We start from the raw sequence: 25635 nt of genomic DNA on the forward strand, positions 1-25635 counted from the left end.
TGCCCTGGAAGGGTTTGGACTGCTGCTGCAGCACAGGCTTCATGTAACAGCTTCAGCACCCCTTGCAGCAGGGGCTTCTTGAAGGCCAGCCTTCCCATGCCCACTCTAAGCCTATATCCAGAGCAGGTACCCACCTAGACTTTGCCTAGTTGCACTGATGCCCGCTACAAATGGGCGTGAAATTGTCTGCTCCTTTTTTGGAGGTCATCAGACATCCGGCAGTTGGTGCTGTTGGGTGTTAATGGCTGAGGCTAGATTCTAAACCACCAACCTAGTGGTGAATGATCCCAGAGCCTTTCTAATCTTCCAGGCCACCCAGGCTTCCCAAAGTGAGGCTTTCCATCTTCAGCTGCCATAAGCTGGATCATGAAAGACCCTGCTGTAATAAATGTACTGATGAGAGAGGGGGTGTGGAAATGGAGTCAGGGCATTCAAATTTGTATTGCATAAAGCTTTTGTGTGTGATGCATAGATAATGGCAGTTGTGAATGCGAGTAAAAGTATGTGGGGGAGACATCCGGAGAACAAAAACTTCTTGTATTCTCTCTCATCCTGTGACTCGTGGAATCTCCTCATGAAGGTGAGAGGATCTCTGCTTTCTCTCTCCCCTGATTTCCTCTGCTCTGTTATGAGTTCTTACCTGAGGACAGACAGCAGCTGCCTCTTGAAGCATTCTCTCTCTTATTAAGAAGGAGAGAGCTGGTAATAGGCATTTTGTTCCCCTTTATGCTTGGAGCTTGCGGAACATGCGAGCGCTGTCTGTAGAAGCGAGCAGAGGAAGGAGTGCTCCCATAATTGTTTCTTGGGAACCTCAGAAGAGCCTGCGATTTTGATCAGGGCACCCATTTTGCAGAGAGAATTGCTCAGCAGCTCAGGACCCCCTTACCTGTAGTGTCTACTCCTGTTAAGAACAGAACAGCTTTTTGTCTCTTATGGGCGTTACTGGGTAATACAGATAGTCTGATTTAGTGGGTAGGGTTCAGATAAGGATTCAAGGTCTAGGGTCTAGACCCTAGATCTGCTACTAGTCTACTGGGTGAACTGGAATGCATTCCTTTTTCTTTGTGCCTCAGTTTTCCCATCTGTAAAATGGGAAAGAAACTGTAAAAGAATATTGGCCTCCTTTGTAGAGATTTTGGAGATCTACTGATGAAATGGCACTGTATAATGAGCTAGGTACTACTAATAATGATACAGTTCTACATTCCTGAGTGGCTGTGTTTAAATGCCTGTGTTAACAGTAAATAACTAAGATTTGATCACTAAAATTACACCCTTTCTTTAAGAGTTCCTCTGTATTTTTAAACTTGTATAGCTTTAGTTAGGAAGTTGTATGGTATTTTTTAAAATAACACTTATGACAGTGTTTGTAACTTTCATGAAACGTGCATAGCCTGAGGGGTGCTGAAGAAATAAAACATTGATGTTCAAAGTATAAAGAACATCAAAAAGGGCCATTTATTAGTTTATAAATCAGCAAGCGCGAAATGTTTTCCCATCACTTATTCCTAGCAAATCTAGGCATGTACGGTTTTATTTATATTGTCCACAAATGGAGCAGCTCTCCTGATTATTCCAACACCTTTCACCTGCATTGTCAAATTTAAATTTTGCTTGCTTGCTTGTTCACAGGAAGTCTATGAAGAGGATCATGGTCTTGTTAACCCATTGGAGGCAGACTCGGAGGAGACTCTTGGCATGTGTACAGAAAAAATTCAGGCCCCTACTCCATACAGCTGGAGTACTGATTGGAGTTTTTGGGTAAATGAACGAACTTTTCTTTTCCCTTCTCCCCAATTCATTTTATATAGCACTTTTCATCCAAGGATCTCAAATTGCTTTACATGCATTAATTAATAAAACCTCCCCACCCATCTTGTGAGGTAGGTAATTTATCGTTATCACTTTACTGAAGGGTAAACTGAGACACAGGGAGGTGAAGTTATTTACCCGATATCATGTATCAAGTCAATGAAAGCTGGGTATAGAAGCTGGGAGTCCTGACTCCCTGTTACCTGCTTGGCTCATTAGACCATACCAGGTCTCTGTTCCAGGCTTCTGGAAAATGGTGGTGGTTAGTTTTTCCTCAGTAAGGGGCAAATTTCAATTCCTTTCACAAGAGAGCTGTTTCTGATGGAGTTGTTGGGGCATGTGACTAAAAATGAATATTATAAGCCTTCTTTGTGAAAAAGGTGAATAGGCTTGCCATGCTTAAAGGCAAGTCATTGTCTGTTGTGTGTCAGTGGGATTGTGCGGGATAGTTTCCCCCCCCCCCCCCCCCCCCGTGCCGGATGACTTAATGGCAGGGGAGGGTATAATAAGAATTGATTGCTTAAATATTTTCCAACCACTTGCTGATTGTTGAAATAACATCAACAGAAAGGTTGAGAGGTTCAGAACTAGTGTGCTAGTTTGCAGGAAGGTCATAGATAGAGGCTTCCTATTAAAGGAGGAAAGAGGAACATGCAGTGTACCTCAGCCAGGCAGATTTTTCTGGGGGGAGATGTCCTGAATTCCCAAAGGGCCCAAGTTTTCACTGCAGACCTCTGTTGCTCCAAAACCGCTCATGCCCCACATCGTGTGGCAGTGTAGCCTGAGCAGTAAACAAACATCCTATAGCTCTAGGTTCAGGGAGAGTATCTGGACCAGTCCTGACAACTTCCTCGTGAGCTGAGAATGTTGCTCACAATTTTCATCTGACAAAATTGAGTCAAAGGAGGTAAGTGACTTGCCTAAGGCCATGTAGTGAGTCAGTGGCAAAGCCAGAAGCAGCAGTGAGGTTTTTGATTGCTACCTCCATATTTGTATGTTTATCCCTTTTGTTTGTTTTACTACTTTCTGTCTGATCTGGAATGGGATGTTTTAATGGCCAAAGCATTGAGCTAACTACCTAAAGATTTCCTTGAACTGGTAATTCTGAAACCAGCCAGGGTTGACACTGTTTAATACTCCATTCCTCAGCTTCCAGAAGAGACTTGTGTACTGTACTGTACTGTACTGTACTGTGTATCCAGTGAAAGCATACAAAGGGCCTTTGTATTCTGCGTGAACGTCAAGGTGACAACTGTGTTCTCTGGTAAAGTTTTATGCAAAGTGCTTGCTCCATGTTTATCTTCCCTGTGACTTGAGGTCATGTATTCAGTGTAGAATTGTTTTTCTGATGGTCACCCATGGCCTTAGAGGACTTTGAAAACAAAAGCTTGTCTTTGGACACGTTTTTCTTTCTTGTCCATTTTTGGTCTAGTGTGTGTTGTCATTTATGCACAAATTACTGCTTTCTATCTTGGACATAGTTGGATTTTAGTGCTGCTGTACATTTATAAATTGTACAGTGGTTGCATTTCTTGCTGTGATAAAAAGTATTAAGAAAATATGAGGTATTATGATATGTGATGTGCTTATGTTTTGCCTAGTGAGAAGTCAGTTTCTTCTTATAACTTGCATAGATATTTTCCTGACCCTCTTTGTATAGTTAAGTCTGTATTTCATATTTGTCTGTTTTTATATGCCTGTTTTTCTTGTATTTAACTCCTATAAGTTGAACAGTATTTTAGTATGCTTCTTCTCTGAAAGGCATTGCTGTGGTTTATAAAATGATAGCTGTGCTGTAAGAGGTTGGTATGATTATAGATTAACACAAAAGACTCTTATGTAAATTTCAAATGGGGCATTTTTCAACACCTGCTAGGTGGCTGTGGGAATGAGAGATTTTATTTTCCACAGCCAAGGCAATGGCCATAATTGGCATGGAGAGGTAACAGGAGACAGAAAAACTATGTTATGAGTTATGAGCTAAAATGAAGGAATTGGAAACCACAGCCACTAAAATGTTATACCGTTTTCTGCTTGCTATGTTGTTGCTGAATGATCTGTTGGACTTTCAAATTCATTTATCTTGGATGCTGAGAGGCATAAACGGATAATGCAAGCAGTTCATGACACTACATAAAGTGTTTGTCATTAACATTCAGCCAAAGGTGATTCAGCTTCTTGTGACAGGTATCGACATCCAGGAGGCTCCCTCCCACTGTCTTAATCAATCGAAAAAGGAGGAAACTTCAATAAAAGCAGGGCTGGTTCTTCAATGTTGGTACCTCAGCACTGCATGGATGTCACTTCTGTTAATTGGACGATTGCTGTAAGAGACTGTACTTTGCTCACTAGGCACTGACTTGTTCCATAGGACTCTCCTTGGCAAGCTAGGTATCACAATTCCTTTGAAGAGGAACACCTGGCACTAGTGTGTAGATCCTGATAGATCTTTTTATGTTTAAATCATAAACTTTTATAGACTTGAGTGAGAGTCAGAGTTGATCAGCAGCTCTGAAATTCACTCCAGAAGTACCAATTAATTCTATGGAGGCATCATGATGTAGCAAACTAAGTACAAGATTCAGAATAGGGTGCTCCTTGGTTCTTGTTTTTGGAGGGGGTGAGGGGAGGAAGACACTGCACCTCTCTGTGCCTTGTTTTCTCTATTGAAGACTAGAATAAAACTTTAAGAGGTATTACGAGGAGGAATTGGCTAGATACCCTTCCCACTGCTAGTCATTTTAGGTGAGTAATCCTTTGGACTGCTCTCATGATTAAGGGTTTGTCCTTGGTATCTGAATCAGTCATTTCCTATCTGCCTAATATTCTGTTGCTACAAATCAATAAGAGATGTTTAGTTGACTCACATGCATTGTTTGTTAAAATTGGTGCACAACCTGGTTTGGAGGAAACAAATACTGGTTTATCAGCTCCTGCCTCTGATCCAAAAAAGCCTGTGTGTGTTTAATTTCCAGGGTTCCATTTTTATCTGAATGTACATACTTCTAGGTTCTGGTTCGGGTATAACTTCATGTTTACCTCATGAAACAATTTTATAAGTAAAGCCGGTGACACGCATCATCCCAAAATCAGCAGTAGCTCCAGGATTCCTTCCTTTTGATCTTTTCTTTTTTTCTTTTTTTTTTTGTTTCCCCTCCTCTAAGGATGTTGAATTTAATTAAATTACGGTGTGAACATATCAAAAACCCAACACTCTGAATACTTAACTTAATTATGGAGATCTCAACAAAAAGGAGGAAGCTAGTGAAAAGGATTATGAAGTTAAAAGTATGGACACTAAAATCTGTAGATTCAGCAGAGTCAAGTTAATCATAACCTGATGGACAAAAGGTGTATATATTTCCTAAATGAAAAAGGAAGCAGGTTTGCAAAGAGGAACAAACACCTGGTACTCTCCAAGGGCAAGGCCTGTGAAATTTATTTGAAGCAATCAGGCATGTTTCATAAAATGCAAATCCAGTGGTAAAAAAAGTAGGAGATTCAGAGGGAATTTAAAGAGTAAAGAACCAAATATGTTAAAATAAAGAACAATAGATCAGCATATACCTATAGTTTATTTAAAAGAAATCTATAAGAATGGATATAATAGAGCTATATAAAGTAACTATACAGAAAAAGTAAACCAAGTTGCCTGTTACCCCGTCTCATAATTTTAGAACAAATGGATGTTCAATGCTGTTGAAAGCAAATACGTTTAAAGGTAATAAAAATAAAAGTTATCTTTATGCTATCAAGGATTAACCAACCTCTGGAATGCTGTAGTAAAAGATAACATCTAGGCCAAAGATATGGCAGAACTGGAAAAGAATTAGATGTTTATATAGATAATACAATGTCCACAATTACATTGGGTGGGATGACTTTACTTTTTTTGTAGCAGGGATATGAGTGCTCATGTTTTGAGGCATGAAACTACTACTAACCAGCCAGCATTGTTGGCTCATTGTTGTCATTCTTTGCATCTTCTCCCAAAGACTAATACTTTTCCTAGAGACTGCAGGTTGGACTACTTTTGGTTTAGTGAGGTACATCTGCTCCTGTGTAGTATGGTGCTAGAGGCCTTCAGCTGGTTCCCCTCACATGTTTTGTTCTTTGTGTACATAACATGTACATACGTTGTGTACTTTGTATAGATAGCATTTATGGATGCATATATGTGCTCTGTGTGTATATATGCACTGTGTATATATGTACTGTTATCGAAATTTGTAATGATGAGAGAAGCTATTGCTAGTCTAATGGTTGCTTTAACTTGGATTTGATTTTGATAGTTTGCATAGTATAATATTAAAAAAAAAAGGGGGGAGGGGAGCAGGATGGAAAGATATAAGAGGGTAGGAAACTAGAGATCCAGAGGCATAACTGTTGGTTTTGTATTGTGAAACAAATCACCCCAATATGTCAATCTGTTGCTGTGGCTTCCAAACATGTTTATACTAAGGCAGAGGCAGCATGTAATGTAACTTAATTATTTGGAAGTAATATTTGCTTATCTTGGCTATTGAGTGAGTGAGCATTTTAATAGTTTTATATGATGGCATCTATCCCCAAGTAAGAAGAAATGGCTTAGTTAGCTGTCTCTGCATCAGGCTTTTTGTAGGAATATCTCTGTTCTGCCATTAGTGCAACTCCAGGGATAGTAATGATGTAACTCTGCATTTTTGTCTGTTATTGAATATGCTCTAAGCAGAGTTAGGAGAGTAAAATGGTAAAAATACTAGTGCCCTATCTAGCACCGATGGCAGTGCACTGGCCATGTTGCAGTGAGGTGTGTGTTTTACTTTAAAAAAATAAACAAACTGGTGTAGGCACTACTCTTGGAGAACTTAATATCAGATTTTTAAGTTTTTTAAATAGATGGAAAAATATTTTCTAGGCTTATAGCTTTGTTACTTTTTCAAGCGCGGCCCTTGGGAACGAAGATCCATCAGAAATATAAGTTATTTTCGGAGACAAACGGAGTTCTCTGAGTACTCTTGTTCCTTAGTAATAGGATGAGACTCCAGAACTTATCAAAGAAACATTTTAAAACAGCACTGAATATGTTTTGCCTCTGTGTAAACTATTTATGTTTGCAGCTTAATTAAAACTTTAATATTCTGTATTACAGCAAGGAAGCAGCAACAAAATAGCTTCCCATTTAAAAAACCAAAAAACCCAAAATGGATCATTCCAGGTAAGCAACCTGTATCCCATTGGGAAAGCAGACAGATAAGCAGAGAACTGCAGCAGATGTGTTTGTTTAGTGTTACTTTTCCGATTTAATGATGTGTCATTAGCAACTAGAAGCAGTAGTCTCAAAAGATAGGTAGAAAAGATGCTGTTTTTCTGACTGTATATTGAGAGGAGTTGAGGTGTATACCTACTCTGTGATACAGGTAAGAACGTTAAGACAGGTTCTTGGCTTTTAATTTTTATTTATTTTTTAATATGTGGTACTCTGAAATTTTATTTTTACATTGGGTAGAATTGTTTAGGATATTCTCTGTGTAGCTTTTCTGTAGTACATGATACACAGATGTTTCTAGTTTTAAAATATTACTAATATTACAGATTGTGTGGAATAAGTAAGGTTTTGGGCTTTTTTAGGTTTAAAAAAACCCCCTTTGTTTTGTGTTTTAAGATCAACTGCATTGGTGTTACCTTTTGAATCAATGAATGAAAGCCCAATAAGTGGTCTGTTTGCTATAGCAGTAAGCAATAGAAACCTTTCTGAGACCTGAATTCAGTTACTAAGCCAGTCTGAGGTTTACAGATAGAAATTTTCATCCAAACTTAAATGTACAGTTAACTGCTGTGCTGCATATCCCACTGCTGAGTCCTAAAATGCAAGGAAGCTACCTTAACCCTTCAACACCCAATTTACAAACCTCCTCAATCCATTTCCCTTCTCATTCCTTGCTGCTTTTTTTTACCTTCTATCATTCCCAGCCCAGGTATTTCCACACTCCTGAACAATGAGTAGGCACCCTTGAACTCCACCAGGTTTCAGTTGTATGTTTAGATGACTGCTGTCACGTTGCTTTTGTTTTTATAAGTTATGTCATATGCAGTTCTGCTTGTTATTTGATATTGGTGTATGTAAGTAGGGTGGCTGGGAGACCTGTTTTTTCCTGCAATATTTAGAAAGGGTTCTATACGTTTGATCACAATTATAGTGTTTGATTGATTGATTTTAATTATTTGTTAGCAATTTTTATGAGAAGTCAGGAATTTTAAATTCCGTTTTTTAACTCTGATATCTTAGGAATATTGAAAAATATTCAGTGAAAGATGATAAATATTTGTGAATAATCAAAATATGCATTTAGCAAGGAATGCAAGCCCAGGCCCAAATTGAAATATATGAGTAGCTTGATGGAGTTTTATGGGGTTAAACCTATTGGATTGCTCTGCTGACCTGGGGCCTAAATGGAAAACACAGATTATGGTTGATAAAATAGAAATCCTTCAGTAAACATTTTTTAAATGGTAAACTGCATTGATGTGGCCTTGGATTGATGAATGAAAGCTCAATAAATGGTCTGGTCTAAAATTAACCTCCAAAACATGTTTTTCTCTATATCTCCATAACTTGAATGGGTGTCCCTATTTAATACTGTTATGCTGATATTTGCAGACAGACATTTGTTTGTTACTGAATTCAGATTGCAGGATGGGAGACTATACCATTCCAGCGCTGAGGTCAGCTTACATGTTAGGCCTGTGCAAAGCAACTAGTATTTGCTTCAGTTTTGGGGGACAGTGATTTGATTTGGTGATTAAAATCACTGTCTCAAATTGATTCAGCTACTGCCAAATTGGCTGAATCTCCAAATCAGACAGGCCCCAGCCCCAGCCCCCTGGCTCTTTTAAAAAAACAAACAAACAAAAAGCCTGGCACACACTGGCTCCTGCCTGTTTGGGGGGTGATCCCCGCTGCCCCCACTGACCTGTGCTGCAAGGGAGGTTCTGCCATGACCCGTCCCCAGAAGCCCCCAGGCTGCTGCAGAAGCTGGTGAGTGCGGGTTGTTTTGTTTTGTTTTGTGTTGTGTTTAAGGAGCGGGGAGCTGGGGTGGGGGGGGGGGCAGCAGTGGGGGGGGCTGCAAGAGCAGGTGGGGGTTGGGGGGGGCTTGTGGCAGAGCCTCCCCATATAGCTGGGGGGCAGTGGGGATTGCCCCCGCACCTGGCAGCAGCTGGTGAGTGGGGCTTTTTTTAAAGAGCTGGGAACTGGGGTCAGGTGGGGAGCCATGTGGGGCTGGGAGAGCGGGCGGAGGTATGGGGGTGCTCGGGCAGGTTAGGGGTTGGGAGAGCAAGCAAGGGATGGGGCCTGGCAGGGGTCCCCCCGTGGTCCCCTTCCCCAGGCCCTCCTGCCCACTACTTACCAGCACAGAGTCTGGGTCCAGCTTCCTGCGGCAGCAAGCAGGGTCTGCCTGAATCTCTGAAGCTCTCCAAATCTTTTCTGAATTGATTCAGAGAGCTTCGAATTGATTCAGACCTTTTTACTGGTCTCCTGATTTTGATTTGGATTCAGAGATTTGGCGGCCGAATTGGCCCGAATCTCCTCTGAATCAAATAATCACCCAAAGATTCGCACAGCCCTACTACACATGGGGATGCCTAAGGGGGTGGGGGAAAGGAATAGTGCTGACGTACTTTTGATTTTTATTTCTTTTAATGCTTCTTTCATTGCCTATTTGTGTATATATATTTTTTTTTAAATCATAAAAACAAGGGTGGAGATTTATAAATTAAAGCTTGAGTTGCAGGCTGTACAAGTGTTACAGGTGTTTATCTTGTTGTTTTGTTTACTTATTTTAATCCCTGCCCCCCCCCCCCGGCATTATTTCCACACATGCACCTGCTTCATGGATAAAATATAGCTAAGGGAGAAGTGGAGTTTAAATGCACTTTTTTTCTTTGCACATTTAGTGAAAGAGCAGCTAAAGGAACAAGTCTAGTCACAAAGAATATTGCTTAATAGTCCAATTTGAAGGGCAGGGTGGAACGTGAGTCAGACAGAACTACTATTGTAAAAGGAATTTAGGATTTTTTTTTTTTTTTTTAATTATTTATCCTAAATGAAATCCTGATCTTGACTGAGCTGGATCCCAATGCAATATCAAGTTGTTAGATTTTAAGACTGCCAGAGCCAGGAGTTATATCTATAGGGCATGGAGTTAAACTGAGGATGTGGATACATTTGAGTTATGTCAAATGGACTGAGCCAGCAGGAAGAAGCAAACTGTTTTGGCAGTGAGAGTAAAAGGACCTTTTCTGCCATGCGATGCAGGTAATATTTCAGCTTTCTATACCAATATTGAGGGCTAATGTAGGGATGTGTCTGTGGTCATCTGTCTTGGCAAGTTTTGTTTAGACCTCTGTATTCCGTGATTTTTTTTTTTTTAATTACACTTCTCTAGTTGTCAATAAAAGATTATTTTTAAGATGTCCTGAATTGATTTATTGTTGACAGTTTTACTTGGGGTATTTGCTAAAATCTCATGAGACAAAAAGAAGAGTTCCTTCAGCAGAGGCAAGAAGTATCTGACAGCTCTGATACAAGGTCACAGGCACAGAGAAGACTCGCACTTTTTTTTTTAATAGTACCCCCCTATTGTAGTTGGGGCACAGATTTGGGCTGAATGATTTGCAGGGAGTCAGACTTGTGTTCTGTTTTAGGTTAATACTTAATGATTGTTTCATTTTTGTCTTATGACATTTTCAGTACACAGAAGTGTATTCAGAATAGTTGTTTTATGAACTCAGGACTTCTGCTAGTCAGAAGGTTTGTAATGGGATAATGGAGCTTTTTTATCTTGGTTAGGGGCACATGATGCCCTGTAATGGTTGTCAGAATAGTGGCTTGTAGTCCAGTATCACAGTGGTTGATGAAATAAAGGAGAAGAATAGGATAGTTAGATAATGCACCCACAGGTGAAACCCTTTTGGTTTGAATGAAAGATGCAGAATCTGTTTTTCACCTCTTGTTGACTCTGAGTTCTCATGATTTCAAATGATATTGCAGAGCATCTGAGCATTATGTGTTGTGGCAGTTAGGAGAAGTCATGTAATTTTTTTTACTTGCACATGTGTAGCAGTCTGATTCATAGAGCCAGTTTTCAGACTTGAGTTTTGTTTGTGTTGTGAACATCAGTGTTATTGCAGTATGTGTAGGCATACTCAAACTAGTGCTAACCTTGCTACTTCTATACAGATAGCAGTGAGACCATGGTGTCTTGGGTTATGACCACCAACCGACTGTCAAGAATTGTGGGTGGGCTTGGATGTCCTGCACTTCTTCTCTGCTCTTGGTACCAAAGCTAGCTAGGTTTCAGCTAACTTGAGTACACTTACACATGCCATAATCGCATCTCCACATTTGCAGAATTGACGTAACCTGAGCCCAAGTTGGTGCTTATTGCTGTAGGACACGGCTGTCCAACTTCTTGGCAGCTGGGGCTCCACACTGCAGGGTTCAGGAGGCTTCCCAGACTATGCACCGCACACATGTATGAGTGGGCACTCTCCCCAACCATTGCCTCTGCCTGGCACAGTGCCCCATCTCCCCACAGCTCCCTGTAGCACTGTGCTGCATGGTTCACCTAGCACCATGGACTGTACCATATCATCCTACCCTATCCTATCCTTCCCCCTGGAAGCTGGGAGGGGGAGACTGAGTCCCAAGACCCTTGGGCAGCTGGAGCAAGGGGCAGCGGCAGCTAGGTAGTACCCCGACAGCCACATGTTAACCCTGCACGGGCCATCAGTTAGACAGGCCTGCTGTCAAACATGGAGGCATTTAACAATTTTAATATGCTTTAAGGGAAAGGGTTGAAATCAAAGTATAGAAGTTGCATGGTTCTCATTACACTAGAAACTAATATATATTTCTTGAGCTTACATGGGACCCTTATTCTAGAAGATGATTTGCTAAACCAGATCACCTCCACTATAGCTCACATCTATGCCAGAGGAGATGGAGAGGGGTTTTGCCGTGTATCAAAGCACCCCAAATTCCATAGGATGGTGGTCTGAAAGCCTGGATGAAGAGACTTTTGGTGATACTTGTGCTGGAACATATTTTCACCCTTGACTGTGCCTGAAAGCTTGCCAAAACCTTTTTTCAGAAAAAGAGCAGACTTGCACTTGACCAAGCCTTTCACCTCTACTTCTAGTAAACTTCACTCCCTTCTCTAGCTTTCTGGACATGATAAAATTGTGGTCTGTTGGAGATGGAGACCACAAACTTGAGGGACACTGTACAGCTACTGTAGCACCGCCTGCAGCTGGTGGTGGCCAACCACACTGAGGAGGCAGCAGCAGCAAGGGACTTTGTGTTCCCAGGGCAAGTAAGGCTGACCTCCCTCTACACGTGCCCACCAGTGCTCTCTGGCAGGGTTTTACCGAAGGCTTAAAACTTGTTGGATAGCCCTCTGTAAGATACCATTCAAGTGAGGAAACGATCTTGGTAGAAAGCTGCTGGTGTCCTTTTGAGTGCTGACCAGCTGGTGAGACATAACGCTACTTCTCCCTTATACTTGGGCAGTTCTCTGGTATCCTGCCAGTGAAGAGCAAGGGTAATGATGTTTGTTTCAATGCCCCCAAGTGCATTAATACTATTTCTCCAGGCAGTTCAAAACTTCCTCATCCAATGACACATCTGCCTTCCTTACATTTGGGTGATAACATCTGGCAGGGTTTTAAATTCTCCTTTTTGTATAAGGTTTCTGGTTGACCAGTTTTTTTTTTTATACAGCCATTTTTATACAGCCTAAAGGGAGCCCTGTAAAACTCAACATGGTTATAACCAGCTTTTACCAGTTTGGGCTCTTTCTTTTATATTGCTTGTATAAAATTCTCACTTGGACAAGTGAGGTTATTGAAAATAACACTGAAACTAAATAGTCTTTGCACTCCTGATGCCTACAACACTATGTTGATTTCTAACCATGGAGTCTTCCCCTGCATTTTCAAAGCCCACTTGGAGACTTTTTTTCTTTTTTGGAGTCAAATTAGTATTTGGACATTTAATATTGATATAATACCCTGAGGGTACTTTGTGCATACAGGTGTGTTTATGAACCATATTCTTAGGGAATAAAATCCTCAGACTTTCACCTTGGAGTTAGCTTGCTTTAAACACTTCATGCTGGGAGGTCAGATGGGCATAACTGCCTGAGCACAAGCGAGAAGACATAAACAGGAAGTGCTCTCAAGAAGCTGTCATTATCCCCATGCTCGTGGCGTAATTGTATCACATTGGTGTCCTGGTAATAATAGTTTTGTTTCCTGAAATTTAACTTCTGGATGCCCAGCACCTTCCCAAAATGAAGATGATACCAGGGCAAGTATTTCCTGTAGATAAGTCTTGAGTCTGCCTTCCTTGCTGGTAATGCACTAAGATTACATGGGATGTATCCAGCCAGGCTTTGTTCCAGGAAGGTGTTTATGGATACCCTGTTTACCTGGAAAAACGAGTTCTTGTCATTGCATAAGTAACTGGTTCTGACATCAGAATAAATCTTGATCTATTAAATTATCACTGCTTTGTTAAATATAAATCATTGTGGATTTAATTTAAATCAAATTGATTTTTAAATTGCAGGTCAGGAAGCCTCAACTTAATCATTGTTTTCTATAAAAGGTGTATTCTTGTTTGATACAACTTTAATGCATGTTATTCACAACTTGGAGAGAGATGTAGATTTCATTTTTAGAAGCTGGATGCCATACATTTTAAAGCAATGATTTATTTTGATATTTTTTCAGATCAGTAGCTTTAAAATTAAATTGTGATATTTAAATTTGTTTTGTATAACTAAAATGAGCATATATATCTTGAATATATTTCTTCAAAAACAAACGTATAATTTTAACAAAACAAGCATATGTATTTATGATTTTTTTTTTTTAAACTATTTTAGTTGTGTGAAAGATTATTTCAGCCAGGTCAACATGAGAAATACTGGGTAATGCAGCAAACTGAGTCTTCAACTTCCTCTTTCTGTTTGTTCATAAACTGGAAGAGGCAGACAAACTTCCCTGCTTTTTCAATTCCCAGGTGGCTTCTCAATTTAGAATGAATTAGTCCAAAAGAAGAAAATATACTTTCTACATCTGCAGAAGAAGCTACTGCTACTGCTGTTAAAAGCTGAATCATTACTTCAATAGGCTCTGGTGGATTCAGGTGCTTAAGTGGCTTCTACCAATTCACTAGTATGACTTCCTTTAAAACCTCATCAGCAAACATATATATATATATATCTTGAATGGCTCACCCTTAGCCCTAAAATTTACTCTAGTTGGTATTATTGGCATTCAGCAATCATCCCTCTGTCAGCCTTCTCTTCTTCAGCAGTTAAGGACTGACCCTGGTACTAAGCATTGAGAATGTTGGCAAGAAAATAAGCTGGAGACGGGGGAACATGCAACCCCTGAACATGGTGGTGCTCCCCTACCAAAGTGTCGGTGGTGCCTTTTGGGCAGTTTCCACTTGCTGCCCTTCTGCCGATACTGCTGGCAGTTTCTGTTGGTGGTCAGCAATCCCCGCTGGTCGCTGCAGGTGGCCGCCAACCCTTGGCTGGCACTCGCCACCCTCCCCTGCTGATAGCTCCAGCGGCATCTGCAGGAGCTCCCCCACTTACTGCCATCATGCTCCCGCATCCGCTGGGGGCATGTAACATTTATGGCTGGAGATTATGGTTGATCCATTATTGTTATATATATATATATATATATATATATTTTTAACTTTGTCATTGTATATTTCTCTCTTCAAAGTCTCACTCAGTTTCTTCCAAATTTCAACAACATCAGCAGTAAAACAGTGATTTTTCCCTGCACTTTGTTCAAGGCTATGGAAATAGGCTTTAAGATAGCCAGCATATGTTCTACATTTCTCTTTAGCCCAATATTGAGAACTTTGGCTATGACTGTTCCATCTCTTTTGTCCATGATTTTGTTTGCAAATTGCTTCCAGTTCTCAATATTGCTCAAAACAGTCCACTGAGTTCCATTGCACATTTTGTGGGAGAGTTAGTTTGATTCCTCCTGCTTTCTTTCAAGCAACTGCTGCAAAGTGGTTGTTTACGGAAGTATTTTGCAATTTCAACCACATTAGCCTTTACTTCTATTGCACCGAAGTCTTTGCCTAAGAGGTGCATCAAATGAGCACTGTAGCCATATGTTGTTAGCTTGGGGCTTGCTTCTAGATTTCTTCTCATCATTGGTACATTTGTAGTATCATCTGTGATAAAGCTGCATATTAGACATTTTGATTTTTTTTTTTTCCAGTTTGTTGTAGCTTTTACTGCTACTTGTAAGTACTCTAAGATGTGTGCATTTCCTGATGTATCAGTTCTTTCTGAAAGGTAGATGGTCCCTTTTTCTGTCACACAAGCACGAATTACTGGATTATCATGGACACTGCTCCACCCATCAAGACTCAGGTTAATAATTTCCCCTCTAGACTTTTTGTACACTGTTCAATTTTTCTCGTAATTTATCCAGCAATATTGTCTCAGACAGTATATAATTAGTTGTTGTTATCCCTATTCCACAATGATATCTTTGAGCTTTAATGTGTCTTAAATTAAAACCATCTGTATATAGGATTTTTTTAAAAAAGCATCTTAACAAAATAAAATATGATTAAGTAAAGAATCCTGATTTAAAAAAAAATTAAAATTAAAATCGTTGATTTTTATCCACCTTGATATAAATTAATATTTAGATGATAGTAAACTTCAGTTATTGTCAACCGAGTGATGATAAATCCAGCCCCTTTTTAATACAATATCTGCCCTCTTTCCTTAGTTGAACCTGACTATTGCAGTGATTTAAAATAAATTGCACTGTTTTCCTTTTTTTCCTATGTCTACTAGGAATAGGGAGCTGGATATCCTTTTTTGTCATGTGCATTATAAACTGTTGTGTGTGTGTGGTTTTTTTGGGGGGTTTTTTTTTTTTTGGTTTTGTTTTTTGTTTTTAGCCAAGTCCTAGAAAGGAGTTGATCCCACCTGGATGTTCAAACATATTGATGAGTTAGAGCAGAGACAGCAAACAGAGCGTTACTTTTTCTTGTAGAATTTAAAAATGTAGATTAATGCACATGTGTGCGCACACAGATGTGCGCTTATAATGGGGGTGGGTCTTTCTGTGCTATAATCTTGGCCCAGGTGTGGTGGGGGGTAGATGGTAGAGGTGTACTGATATATTGGTCCATATAGGATTGGCACTGATAAAAGAAAAATTGACATTATTGGTAATTGGCTTTTTTTTTGGGCTGGTGTAGCTGATAATGTCACTGATTTTTAAATGCTGCCTGCATGCGTGCAGCTGCACTTCTGCACATGGCTAGGAATGCAGTGTGGCAGCTTGGAGAGCAGTATCTGACCAGTGAGTCAGTGGGGGGCAGGGGAGGGCCTGGGGGAGGGAACAGGCATGTGTGGGAGCAGATTAAGGTCCCCACAGTGAGGGAGGGATTAGGGGTGGAGCAGGGGCAGGCACTGCCCATCTAGGGTGGGGCAGAGCCATGGGCAGCTGCCCGACCCTATTCCTACCAGCACCCGGTGGTGCTGGGCTCTACCTGGTGCAGATGTTGGGTTAGGGCTGCACGTGGGGTGGGTGGTGGCGGTGCAAAGAGGGGTTACGGTGAACTTTGGGGTGACTGCTGCTCAGCCCCCCCCCACTGGTAACAGCTCGATTGCTGCTCCAGCCCACAGCAGCAGTCCACCCATGCCCTGCGTGCAGATCTGGGGACACATACTACCCCCCAAACCCCCTCAAGGTGCACATAGCAGTGGGACCCCAGGAAATCTTTCAGTGCACTCCTATTAATGACATTGTAAGGAGGGTGGGGCAGATTTCCAGAATAGCATCAGTCAGAGTTGGCAACCTGTGTGCGTGCGAGAGAAAACTTTGAGCTGGGGAAGGATAATATAATCTTGACCTGTGTGTGTGTCTGTGATATAATCTTGGGTTGTGCTGGGTAGGTGTGATGTACTCTTGTTTTGTGGATGGGTGGGGGGGGGTGCATAATGTACTGTATTCCACATGCATGTGGGTGGGTGTAATGTAATATTGGCTCACGTGTGTATGTGTAATGTATTTTTGGCCCACAGGTGAGGAGGAGTGTGGTATAATCTTGGTGTATGTGTGGGGGGAATATAATCTTGGCTTGTGTGTGTGAGATGCAATTTAGGCCCATGTGTGTAATATAATCATGGCCCAGGGTGTGCATGCGTGTGTGTGTATAATAAAATCTTGGCGTGTGTGATTTATAATCTTGGTTCAGGTGTGTGTGTAATACAGTTAATACACCTTGCCTCCCATTTCTTCTCCCCCCCACACGCTTGGGCCATGATTATAGATTCTCATAATGGAGTGTGAGAGAGAGAGAGAATCTTGGCATGTATGCATAATATAATTTGGAGTTTGGGGGGGGGGGGGGGGGGGGGGGTGAGACATGATCATGGCCCAGGCATGTGGACCTGCCCTCTTACCCCCAACACATGCCTGGGTTATGATTATAGGTTCTCATAATGGAGCTTTATGGTGGGTGTCTGTATCATTGTACAGGAATAATATATAAATATAATCTTGGCTGTGGGGGTGGTGGGTATCTGTGTTTGTAATTATAATCTTGGGTTGGCGGGGGTGGGGAGTAGGGTGTAATAGTCTTGGCCTGGGGGGAAGGGTGTAATATAATCTTATTCTCTGTGTGTGTGGGGGAGTTAATATAGTCACAGTTTGTGTGCATGGTTGGGGGGGAGAGGGGAGTTAATACACCCCAGGCCTGGGGCCATGACTATAGCTTCTCCTAATGGCACTTAAAGTGTGTGTGTAGTATAATCCTGGTGTGTGGTGTTTTATTATATTTATATATATCGTGCACACTTTTTATTTATTGATTTTTATATTTATGTGCATACTTTATATTTATTTATGGCTTCCTGGTACACCCACTTACTTTATGTTTATAATCTTGGCTCAGGATTTCATTATGGTAAGCACTATCTGAAAAATTTAAATACATTACCCACATCATAAGCCACTCCCTGAAATGCAAGACGGTAGACAATAAGTGAAAATGGTAATTTGATGGTGGGGGGAGGTAGATGTAAGATAATGCTGAGGCAAGGAATAGTTGGATGAACAGGGAATATTTAGTTGGGAGAAGAGAAGACTGGGGTAGGGAGGAGACTTGATACATCTGCAAATATGAGAAAAGGTACTGCTAAAGAAAAAGATTTATGAGTATTCCTAAGTGCACTGGACCCTGTAGAGCAGTGATTCTCAACCAGGATGTTATCAAGGCACCGCAGGGTGCCACATCCTTTCAGGAGGTCCTTGTGGGGTGGCCATTGATTCTGTTTTATACCTGACTCTCCTTGTTTTAAACCCTTTGTACCCTATCAATTTCTAAATGAGGAACAGGCTGTAAAAAGTCCTGTTTTTCAGTTCACTGGTGGAAATACAAATTGGTGGTGGTCCCTCCCCGAGACCCAAGGGGATGTCCTGTATTCTTAGGATGCATCAGTGGCTACTGTAGTGCCTTGAGATCCTTTTAAGGGTGCCACAGGATTCTATGCAATGTTAGCCCTGTTAGGTGTATAAACATGATTCACAAGATAAATGCAGATTTTTTTTCAAACAGGAATCCATAGTGTTCAAATATGTGGACCTGCTGTCATTGCTCTACAGGCAGGCCTGAGACTTATGACTTGATTGGTTCCTGAAAACCATGTCTTAAGTCAAAACGTTGTAAATTGGAACCAATTTTCCCATAGGAACAATGTTATAAATGGGTGATTTTTGGTTCCTTTTACTGTGCTCAATACAGCTGCATGCAGCTGATAAGTCTGGAAGGGGAAGGAAGGAGCGGGGGACCAGATCAATGCCCCTGTAGCAAAGGGGGGGGTTGGGGTTGGGGCAAGTGCTGCCCAGCCGGGGCAGGGAGATATGACATGAAGGCACAGCTTGTCTCAGGGGTGTGGGGAGGCAGCTCCCACAGCTTGTCTGGAGGCTCCTGCTGCTTGTCTGGGAGGGCACAGGGTGGGGTGTGTGCCCCCAAATCTGCATGGGGTGGGCAGGGCCAGTGCTGCGTCCCGCTGTGCCCTGCCTCGGCTTGCCCATCTGGGGTGGAGTGCTGTGCAGCTTCCGGATGAACAGTGTGCACCCCTGCCACCCCCCCCCCCCGACAAGCCATGGCTCTGTCCCACAGCTGCCCGACTCCAGCTGGGCGAGTGGTGGGAGGCATGGAGTGTGTGCGTGTGCCCCTGGATCAGGGTGGGGTGGGCGGCAGAGCGGGGGTTATGGCGGAGCTGCAGGCACCCAAAAATTCATCGTAGCCTGCCCCTGTCATTCGCCTGGAGCACATCATGGTGATGGCCCCCCCATGCTCTCCTGGATGAGTAGTGAGAGCAGCTGCAGGAGGGACCAGCAGCACATAGTAGTGGGAGCCGCCCCCCCCCCCCCCCCCATACCCCTCAGACGATCGTGCCTTCTTCCTGCACACTTCCCCCTGCCCTGCTGGACAACACTTGCCTTAGCCCCAATCCCTCCTTTGCTGTGGGGGCGTTGATCTGCCCCCCCCGCTCAGTCCCCTTCCCTCCCCACTCCCCTTCCAGTCTTACCAGCTGGACACAGCTGTATCTAGTGTCATAAAGTCCAAACCCTCATCAAAACCTCAAGACATGGTGTTAGTTTATAAAGGTTGTAAGTGCTGTTCGTCATACCTTTAAGTTGTAAGTCAAGGACCGCCTCTGTGTGTGTGTGTGTTTATTTTAAACTACAGAAAAATAAAAGTGAAAAGTAACAACTGGCACTTCCTACAGAGTACTTTGTGTCTAATGAAGTTGAGAACCACTGCTGTAGGCATGCCCGCATGGAAAGTGGGTGGAAATGGAGATTGGCAGAGTGCTCCCATTTCTGGCTGTCATCCAGTGTCTTAAGAGCAAGTGGCTGACAGTCGAGATTTCTGAAGCACTTGGGGCCTGTGTAGATTCATAGATTTCATAGACATCAGGGCTGGAAGGGACCTTGGGAGATCATTGAGTCCAGCCCCCTGCCCAAAGGGCAGGAAGTCGGCTGGGGTTATAGGATCCCAGCAAGATAAGCATCCAATTTATTCTTGAAGGTGTTTAATGTAGGTGCTTGAACCACCTCCACTGGCAGACTGTTCCAGACCTTGGGGGCTCGGACAGTAAAGAAATTCTTCCTTATGTCCAGCCTGAAACGGTCTTGCAGGAGTTTGGCCGTTCGACCTCGTCATCCCTTGGGGTGCTCTGGTGAACAAACGTTCCCCCAGATCCTGGTGGTCACCCCTGATAAACTTATAGGTGGCCATCAGATCACCCCTGAGCCTATGCTTTTCCAGGCTAAAGAGTCCCGTGGCTCTCAGCCTGTCATCGTAAGATCTGTTTTCCTGACCTCTGATCATGCACGTGGCTCTCCTCTGGACTCTCTCAAGCTTCTCCACATCCTTTTTGAATTGTGGAGCCCAAAACTGGACGCAGTACTCCCAGCTGTGGCCTCGCCAAGGCCGAGTACAAGGGGAGAATGATGTCCTGGGATTTGCTCAAGAAGCATCTATGGATGCAAGCCAGTGTTTTGGTCGCTTTACTAGCCACAGCATCGCATTGCAGGCTCATGTTCATCTTGTGGTCAATGATGACCCCCAAGTCTCTTTCTTCTGTAGTGCTATCCAACGTAGCACTGCTGAGCCTATACGGATGCTGCAGGTTTTTCCTCCCAAGGTGGAGAACCTTGCATTTTTCAGTGTTAAACACCCATCAGGTTCTTGTCTGCCGATTTGCTGAGCCTGTCCAGGTCAGCCTGGATCACCCGCCTGTCTTCTGGCATGGATGCTTTGCCCCAAAGTTTGGTGTCATCGGCGAACTTGGCCAGTCCACTCCTGACTCCAATGTCCGCATCATTAATGAAAATGTTGAACAGGATGGGTTCCAGGACAGGGCCTTGAGGGACCCCACTGGTCACAGGGCACCACGATGAGTGACTGCCATCAATTACAACCCCCTGGGTCCGACCACGGAGCCAGTTTCCCAGCCAGCGGATCGTCGTGGAGCCAAGGCCACAACTGGGCAGTTTGGCCAAGAGGTGATCATGGGATACCAGATCAAAAGCTTTTTTGAAGTCAAGATATATGACATCAATCTCTTCTCCCTCAGCAGTCATCAGCATGTTCCCTGTGCTGTGTTTACTTTTAAATTAGTTGAGGCACAATTTAAATTTTTAAAAGCAAGCAAAGTTTTTATGTTCCTCCCTCAGGTTAAGTGTGTTCCAAATATGAAGTTTTATATCCAAATGTTGAGTTATCAAAACACAGCAGTATCTATTTATCTATATATTTGTATCTTTGTAGGGTATTGTTTTGGGGGGTTTTGTTTTGTTTTTTTTTATCCACATAGAAAAAAAATCCTATGTGCTCTTACCTGTGTGCCAATCTCATGTTTGTGAGAGAGCGCTATAATATTCTTTATAAGAGGTTTGAAAGAGTGCTATTTCAGCCATGGTTGAATCATCTCTATCATGTTCCCAGCAGGGCTTAGTACTTGTATGCATGTGGAGGATAACTTTTATTTCTTAGGATCTGTATTCTTATCCTTGGAAAGGGGTGTGGGTGTGGAAATATACAGTGAAGTGCCATTAGTATTAGTGGATATAGTTTCATACTTAAATTCCACTTGCGTTGAGCAGAGAATAAAGCCCAATGAGGTTACTTATAGAGCTAGTCAGAAAAGCTTTGGCAGAACCATATTCCACTGAAGTCTAAATTCTTTGTGAAATCAGGTCACTTTAATTAGAATTGCATGTAGGGAAAGAAGACTAAATTTTAAGTTCTGACCATCTTGTTCAAGAAATGAAATGTTTGGGCTTTTTTTGTTTGTTTCCTTTTTTTTTTTTTTTTTTGAAATTGGCTTTTCATATACAAATATTTAATTTTGTGATATGCTGTAATGTGAAATAAAAATGGAAATATTTCTTTTCAGTCAACATAAAGCAAAAGGTTGGTTGGTTGGTTTGTTTTAATTTCCTTTCAAGAATTTTTACTTCATTCCAGATTGAAAGAGTTTCTTCCCTGCTCTCATTTCTTTTTTTTCACTTCAATCTCATGCATTTTACAAAATGCAACTCTTATTCTCTGTTCAGTGTAGCTAAGTAGCCTGTTTTTTTTGGCCACTTGCTTTTATTCTATTAAGCAAGGCGTTTTCTCTCTGTATATGTGACTGGGCACCTATGCACAAGCACAGAGGCTGCTTTGATGCATTGGAATTCCAACACATCAGAGCAGACTTGATTTAGTTCAAGTACTCCCACTGCCATTTTGTGGCACTTTAATTAGCAGCTCTTGGAGCTGCTAGGATGCCCACAGTGCCCATAGTTGATGATGTTCTTAAATATGTTGTTGAACCTTAGAAGCTATGATGTAAGGCCTGGTGAGCTATGTGAGGTAGGAATTGAAAAATCATGCCAAAAAATACCTTTAAGGATCAGAGCCTCAATCCATCTGATCTAGAAGTTAAATAAGCTTGAAAATGGGTTGTGCCTACATTGGCAACAGTTATGACCTTTCGCACCACATCCCAAGATAGCTTCCTTTTAGCAAAAGCATAATCCATGGATGGGTACAAACTGTTCAGGAATAACAGGCAGGGGAGAAGAAGAGGAGTTACACTTTATATAAAAGAGCCATATGATTGCTCAGATCTGCAGTATGAAACTGGAGATAGGCCTGAGAGTCTTTTGGTTGGGGTCAGAGGGGAAAGCAACAAGGGTGATGTTGTGGTGGGTATAGGTAGTGGGAGGAAAATATTGGTTTTTTTTTTGGGGGGGGGGCTGAGTAAATATTTGAGGGGGCTGATCCCTGCCCTTCTTCCTTCCTTCCTGCAGGGCTGTTGTGGGGCTGGCGTGTGCTGAGGCGCAGCTCTGGCTGCATGCCGAGTGGCACCATGGTGGTGCTGCTGTTGCTGGCTAATGCAAAATTAGTTGGGGGGGACTAAGCCCTGTTAGCCCCAGCTTTCCACTCTGGTGGGTGTCTGCTACAGACCACCAGACCAGGAGGAAGTGGTCAATGAGACTTTCTTCAAACAACTAGTGTAAGTTTCCTGATTGCAGGCCCTGGTTCCCAAAGGGGACTTCAAGCACCCTGACATCTGCTGGGATGGCAATACAGCAGTGCAGTCAATCCAGGAAGTTTTTGGCATGTATTGGGGACAGCTTCCTGGTGCAAGTGCTGGAGCAGCCAACTAGGGACTGTATTCTTCTTGAACTGCTGCTCACAAGCCGGGAAGAATTGGTGGGGAATGTAGTAGTTGACGGCAACTTGGGCAGCAGCAACCATGAAATGATTGAGTTCAGGGTCCTGAGGAAATGAAGGATGGAGAGCAGAAGAGTAAGGACCCTGGACTTCAGAAAAGCAGACTTTGATTTGCTCAGGGAACACATACATGGGCAGGATCCACTGAGAAGCCAGTCTGAGCAGGAGAGGAGTCCAGAAGACTGGCTGTTCTTTAAAGAAGCCTTACTGTGCTTCCTGCACGTCAGCATGGCTTGTTCGTACATCCAATTATGGCAGAAAACCAGCTTGGCTTAGCAGGGAACTCTTCAGTAAACTAAATTACAAAAAGGAAGCTTGTAAGTGGAAACTTGGACAAACAACTGGGACAGACTATAAGAGTATTGCTCAGGCAGGGATGAAGTCAGGAAGGCCAAAGTGCAATTGGAGTTGCAGTTAGCAAGCAATGTGAAGGGTAACGAGAGGGTTTGTACAAATATGTTGGTAGCAAGAGGAGGATCAGGGAAAGTGGGTCCCTTTCTGAATGTGGGAGGCAACCTAGTGACAGGATGCAGAAAAAGCTGAAGTGCTGCTCACTGCCTTTTTTTGCTTTAGTCTTCACAGGTGAGGTCAGCTCCCAGACTACTGCATAGGGCAGCACAATTTGGGGAGGAGGTGAGCAGCCCTCAGTGCTGAAAGACCAGGCTGGCGACTACCTAGAAAAGATGGACATGTCCAATCATCTGAGACCTCTCCTGATCACCATGAGTTATCAAAGATAATGGCCAGTGGCTCTGCAGTCACATCAGCCAACTCCCTCAGCACCCTTGGGTGCATCCCATCTAGCCCTATGGACTTGTACAAGGGCAAACATAGTGTCCATATTTAAGAAAGTGGACAAAGGAGGATCCAGGGAACTACAAACCAGTCAGCCTCACCTCAGTCCTTGGCAAAATCATGGAGCAGGTCCTCAAGGAATCCATTACTAAGCACTTGGAGGAGAAAAAGGTGATTAGGAAGAGTTGGCATGGATTCACCAGGGGCAAGGCATGCCTGACCAACCCGATTGCCCTCTATGATGAGATGTCTGGCTCTGTGGATGTGGGGAGACCAGTGGATGTGGTGTACCTTTGGATTTTTAGCAAGGTTTTTGATATAGTCTCCCACAACATTATCACAGGCAAGCTAAGGAAGTAGGGGCTGAACAAATGGACTGTAAGGTGGATAGACAACTGGCTAAATCATTGGGTTCAGAGTAGTAATCAATGGATCAGTGTCTAGCTGGAAGCTGGTATCAAGGGGAGTGCCCCAGGGATTGGTTCTGGGTCTGGTTTTGTTCAATGTATTCATCAATGACCTGGAAGATGGCTTAAAATGCACCCTGAGCAAGTTTGCAGATGATGACAACAAGCTGGGGGGGAGTAGTAGATATGCTGGAGGGTAGGGCTAGGATTTGGAGTGACCTAGATAAATGGGATGATTGGGCCAAAAGAAATCACATGAGGTTCAACAAGGGCAAATTAAAAGTCCTGAACTTAGGATGGAACAACCCCATGCACCAGTACAGGCTGGGGGCTGACTGGCTGGGCAGCAGCTTTGCAGAAAAGGACCTGGGGGTTACAGTGGACAATAAGCTGAATAAACAGCATGCCCTTGTTGCCAAGAAGGCTAATGGTATCTTGGGCTGCACTGGTAGGTATGTTGCTTGTAGGTCAAGGGAAGTGATTGTTCTCCTTTCTTCAGCATTGGTGAGGCCACATCTGGAGTACTGTGTCCACATCCTTTCTGTAGTTGGGGGGGAGGGGAGGGTCCAACACTGAACAAATTGGAGAAAGTCCAGTGGAAGGCAACAAAAATGGTCAGGGTCTGGGGCACATGATTTATGAGGACAGGCAGAGGGAACTGGGCTTATTTAGTCTGGAGAAGAGAAGACTGAGGGGGGATTTAACAGCAGCCTTTAACTATCTGAAGGTTGGTTCCAAAGAAGATGAAGCTGGACTATTCTTAGTGGTGGCAGATGATAGAACAAGAAGCAGTGGTCTCAAGTTGCATCAAGGGAAGTTTGGGTTGGATATTAGAAAGGATTTTCTCACTAGGAGGGTAGTAAAACACTGGAATGGGTCACCCAGAGAGGTGGTAGAATCTCTATCCATGGAGGTTTTTAAGACCTAGCTAGACAAAGCCTTGGCTGGGCTGATCTAGTTGGGGATTGTCCTGCTTTGAGCAAGGGGTTGGACTAGATGACCTCCTGAGGTCCCTTCCGACCCCAGTTTTCTGTGAATCTATGAATATACTGTAGAGTTAGGACACCGGTGCCTAACAGGGCTGTTATAGCATTAGTACTCAAGCTTAAGAATACCTAGAGCACATCACTGTGTGTGGACACCCCAGGGATGGACTTCAGAGTGGTACTAAGCTGAGGATGGAAGTGCATTAGTAGAAATGATGTAGTTGAATGAAACCTTTGAATTCTGACTGGAGAATGTTCCACCAAACACTGAAAAGTGAGTCAAAGTCTGCTT

General features: G+C 42.7%; 1 protein-coding gene across 1 annotated transcript in view; it reads left to right on the forward strand.

Moving 5' to 3' along the window:
• The first annotated feature begins 475 nt into the window (after positions 1–475).
• The window catches only part of LOC149874121 (protein Aster-C-like), a 53162-nt gene continuing 28002 nt past the window's right edge, over positions 476–25635 (forward strand). Inside the window, exons 1-3 of the mRNA XM_090040994.1 lie at positions 476–580; positions 1633–1761; positions 6944–7009. Of these exons, the coding sequence (XP_089897120.1) occupies positions 476–580; positions 1633–1761; positions 6944–7009 (300 nt within the window). The remainder of the gene's footprint in view (positions 581–1632; positions 1762–6943; positions 7010–25635) is intronic.

Source organism: Crocodylus siamensis, chromosome 1 (genome assembly GCF_052110815.1).
Source record: "Crocodylus siamensis isolate JL-2025a chromosome 1, ASM5211081v1, whole genome shotgun sequence".
Lineage (NCBI taxonomy): Eukaryota > Metazoa > Chordata > Crocodylia > Crocodylidae > Crocodylus > Crocodylus siamensis.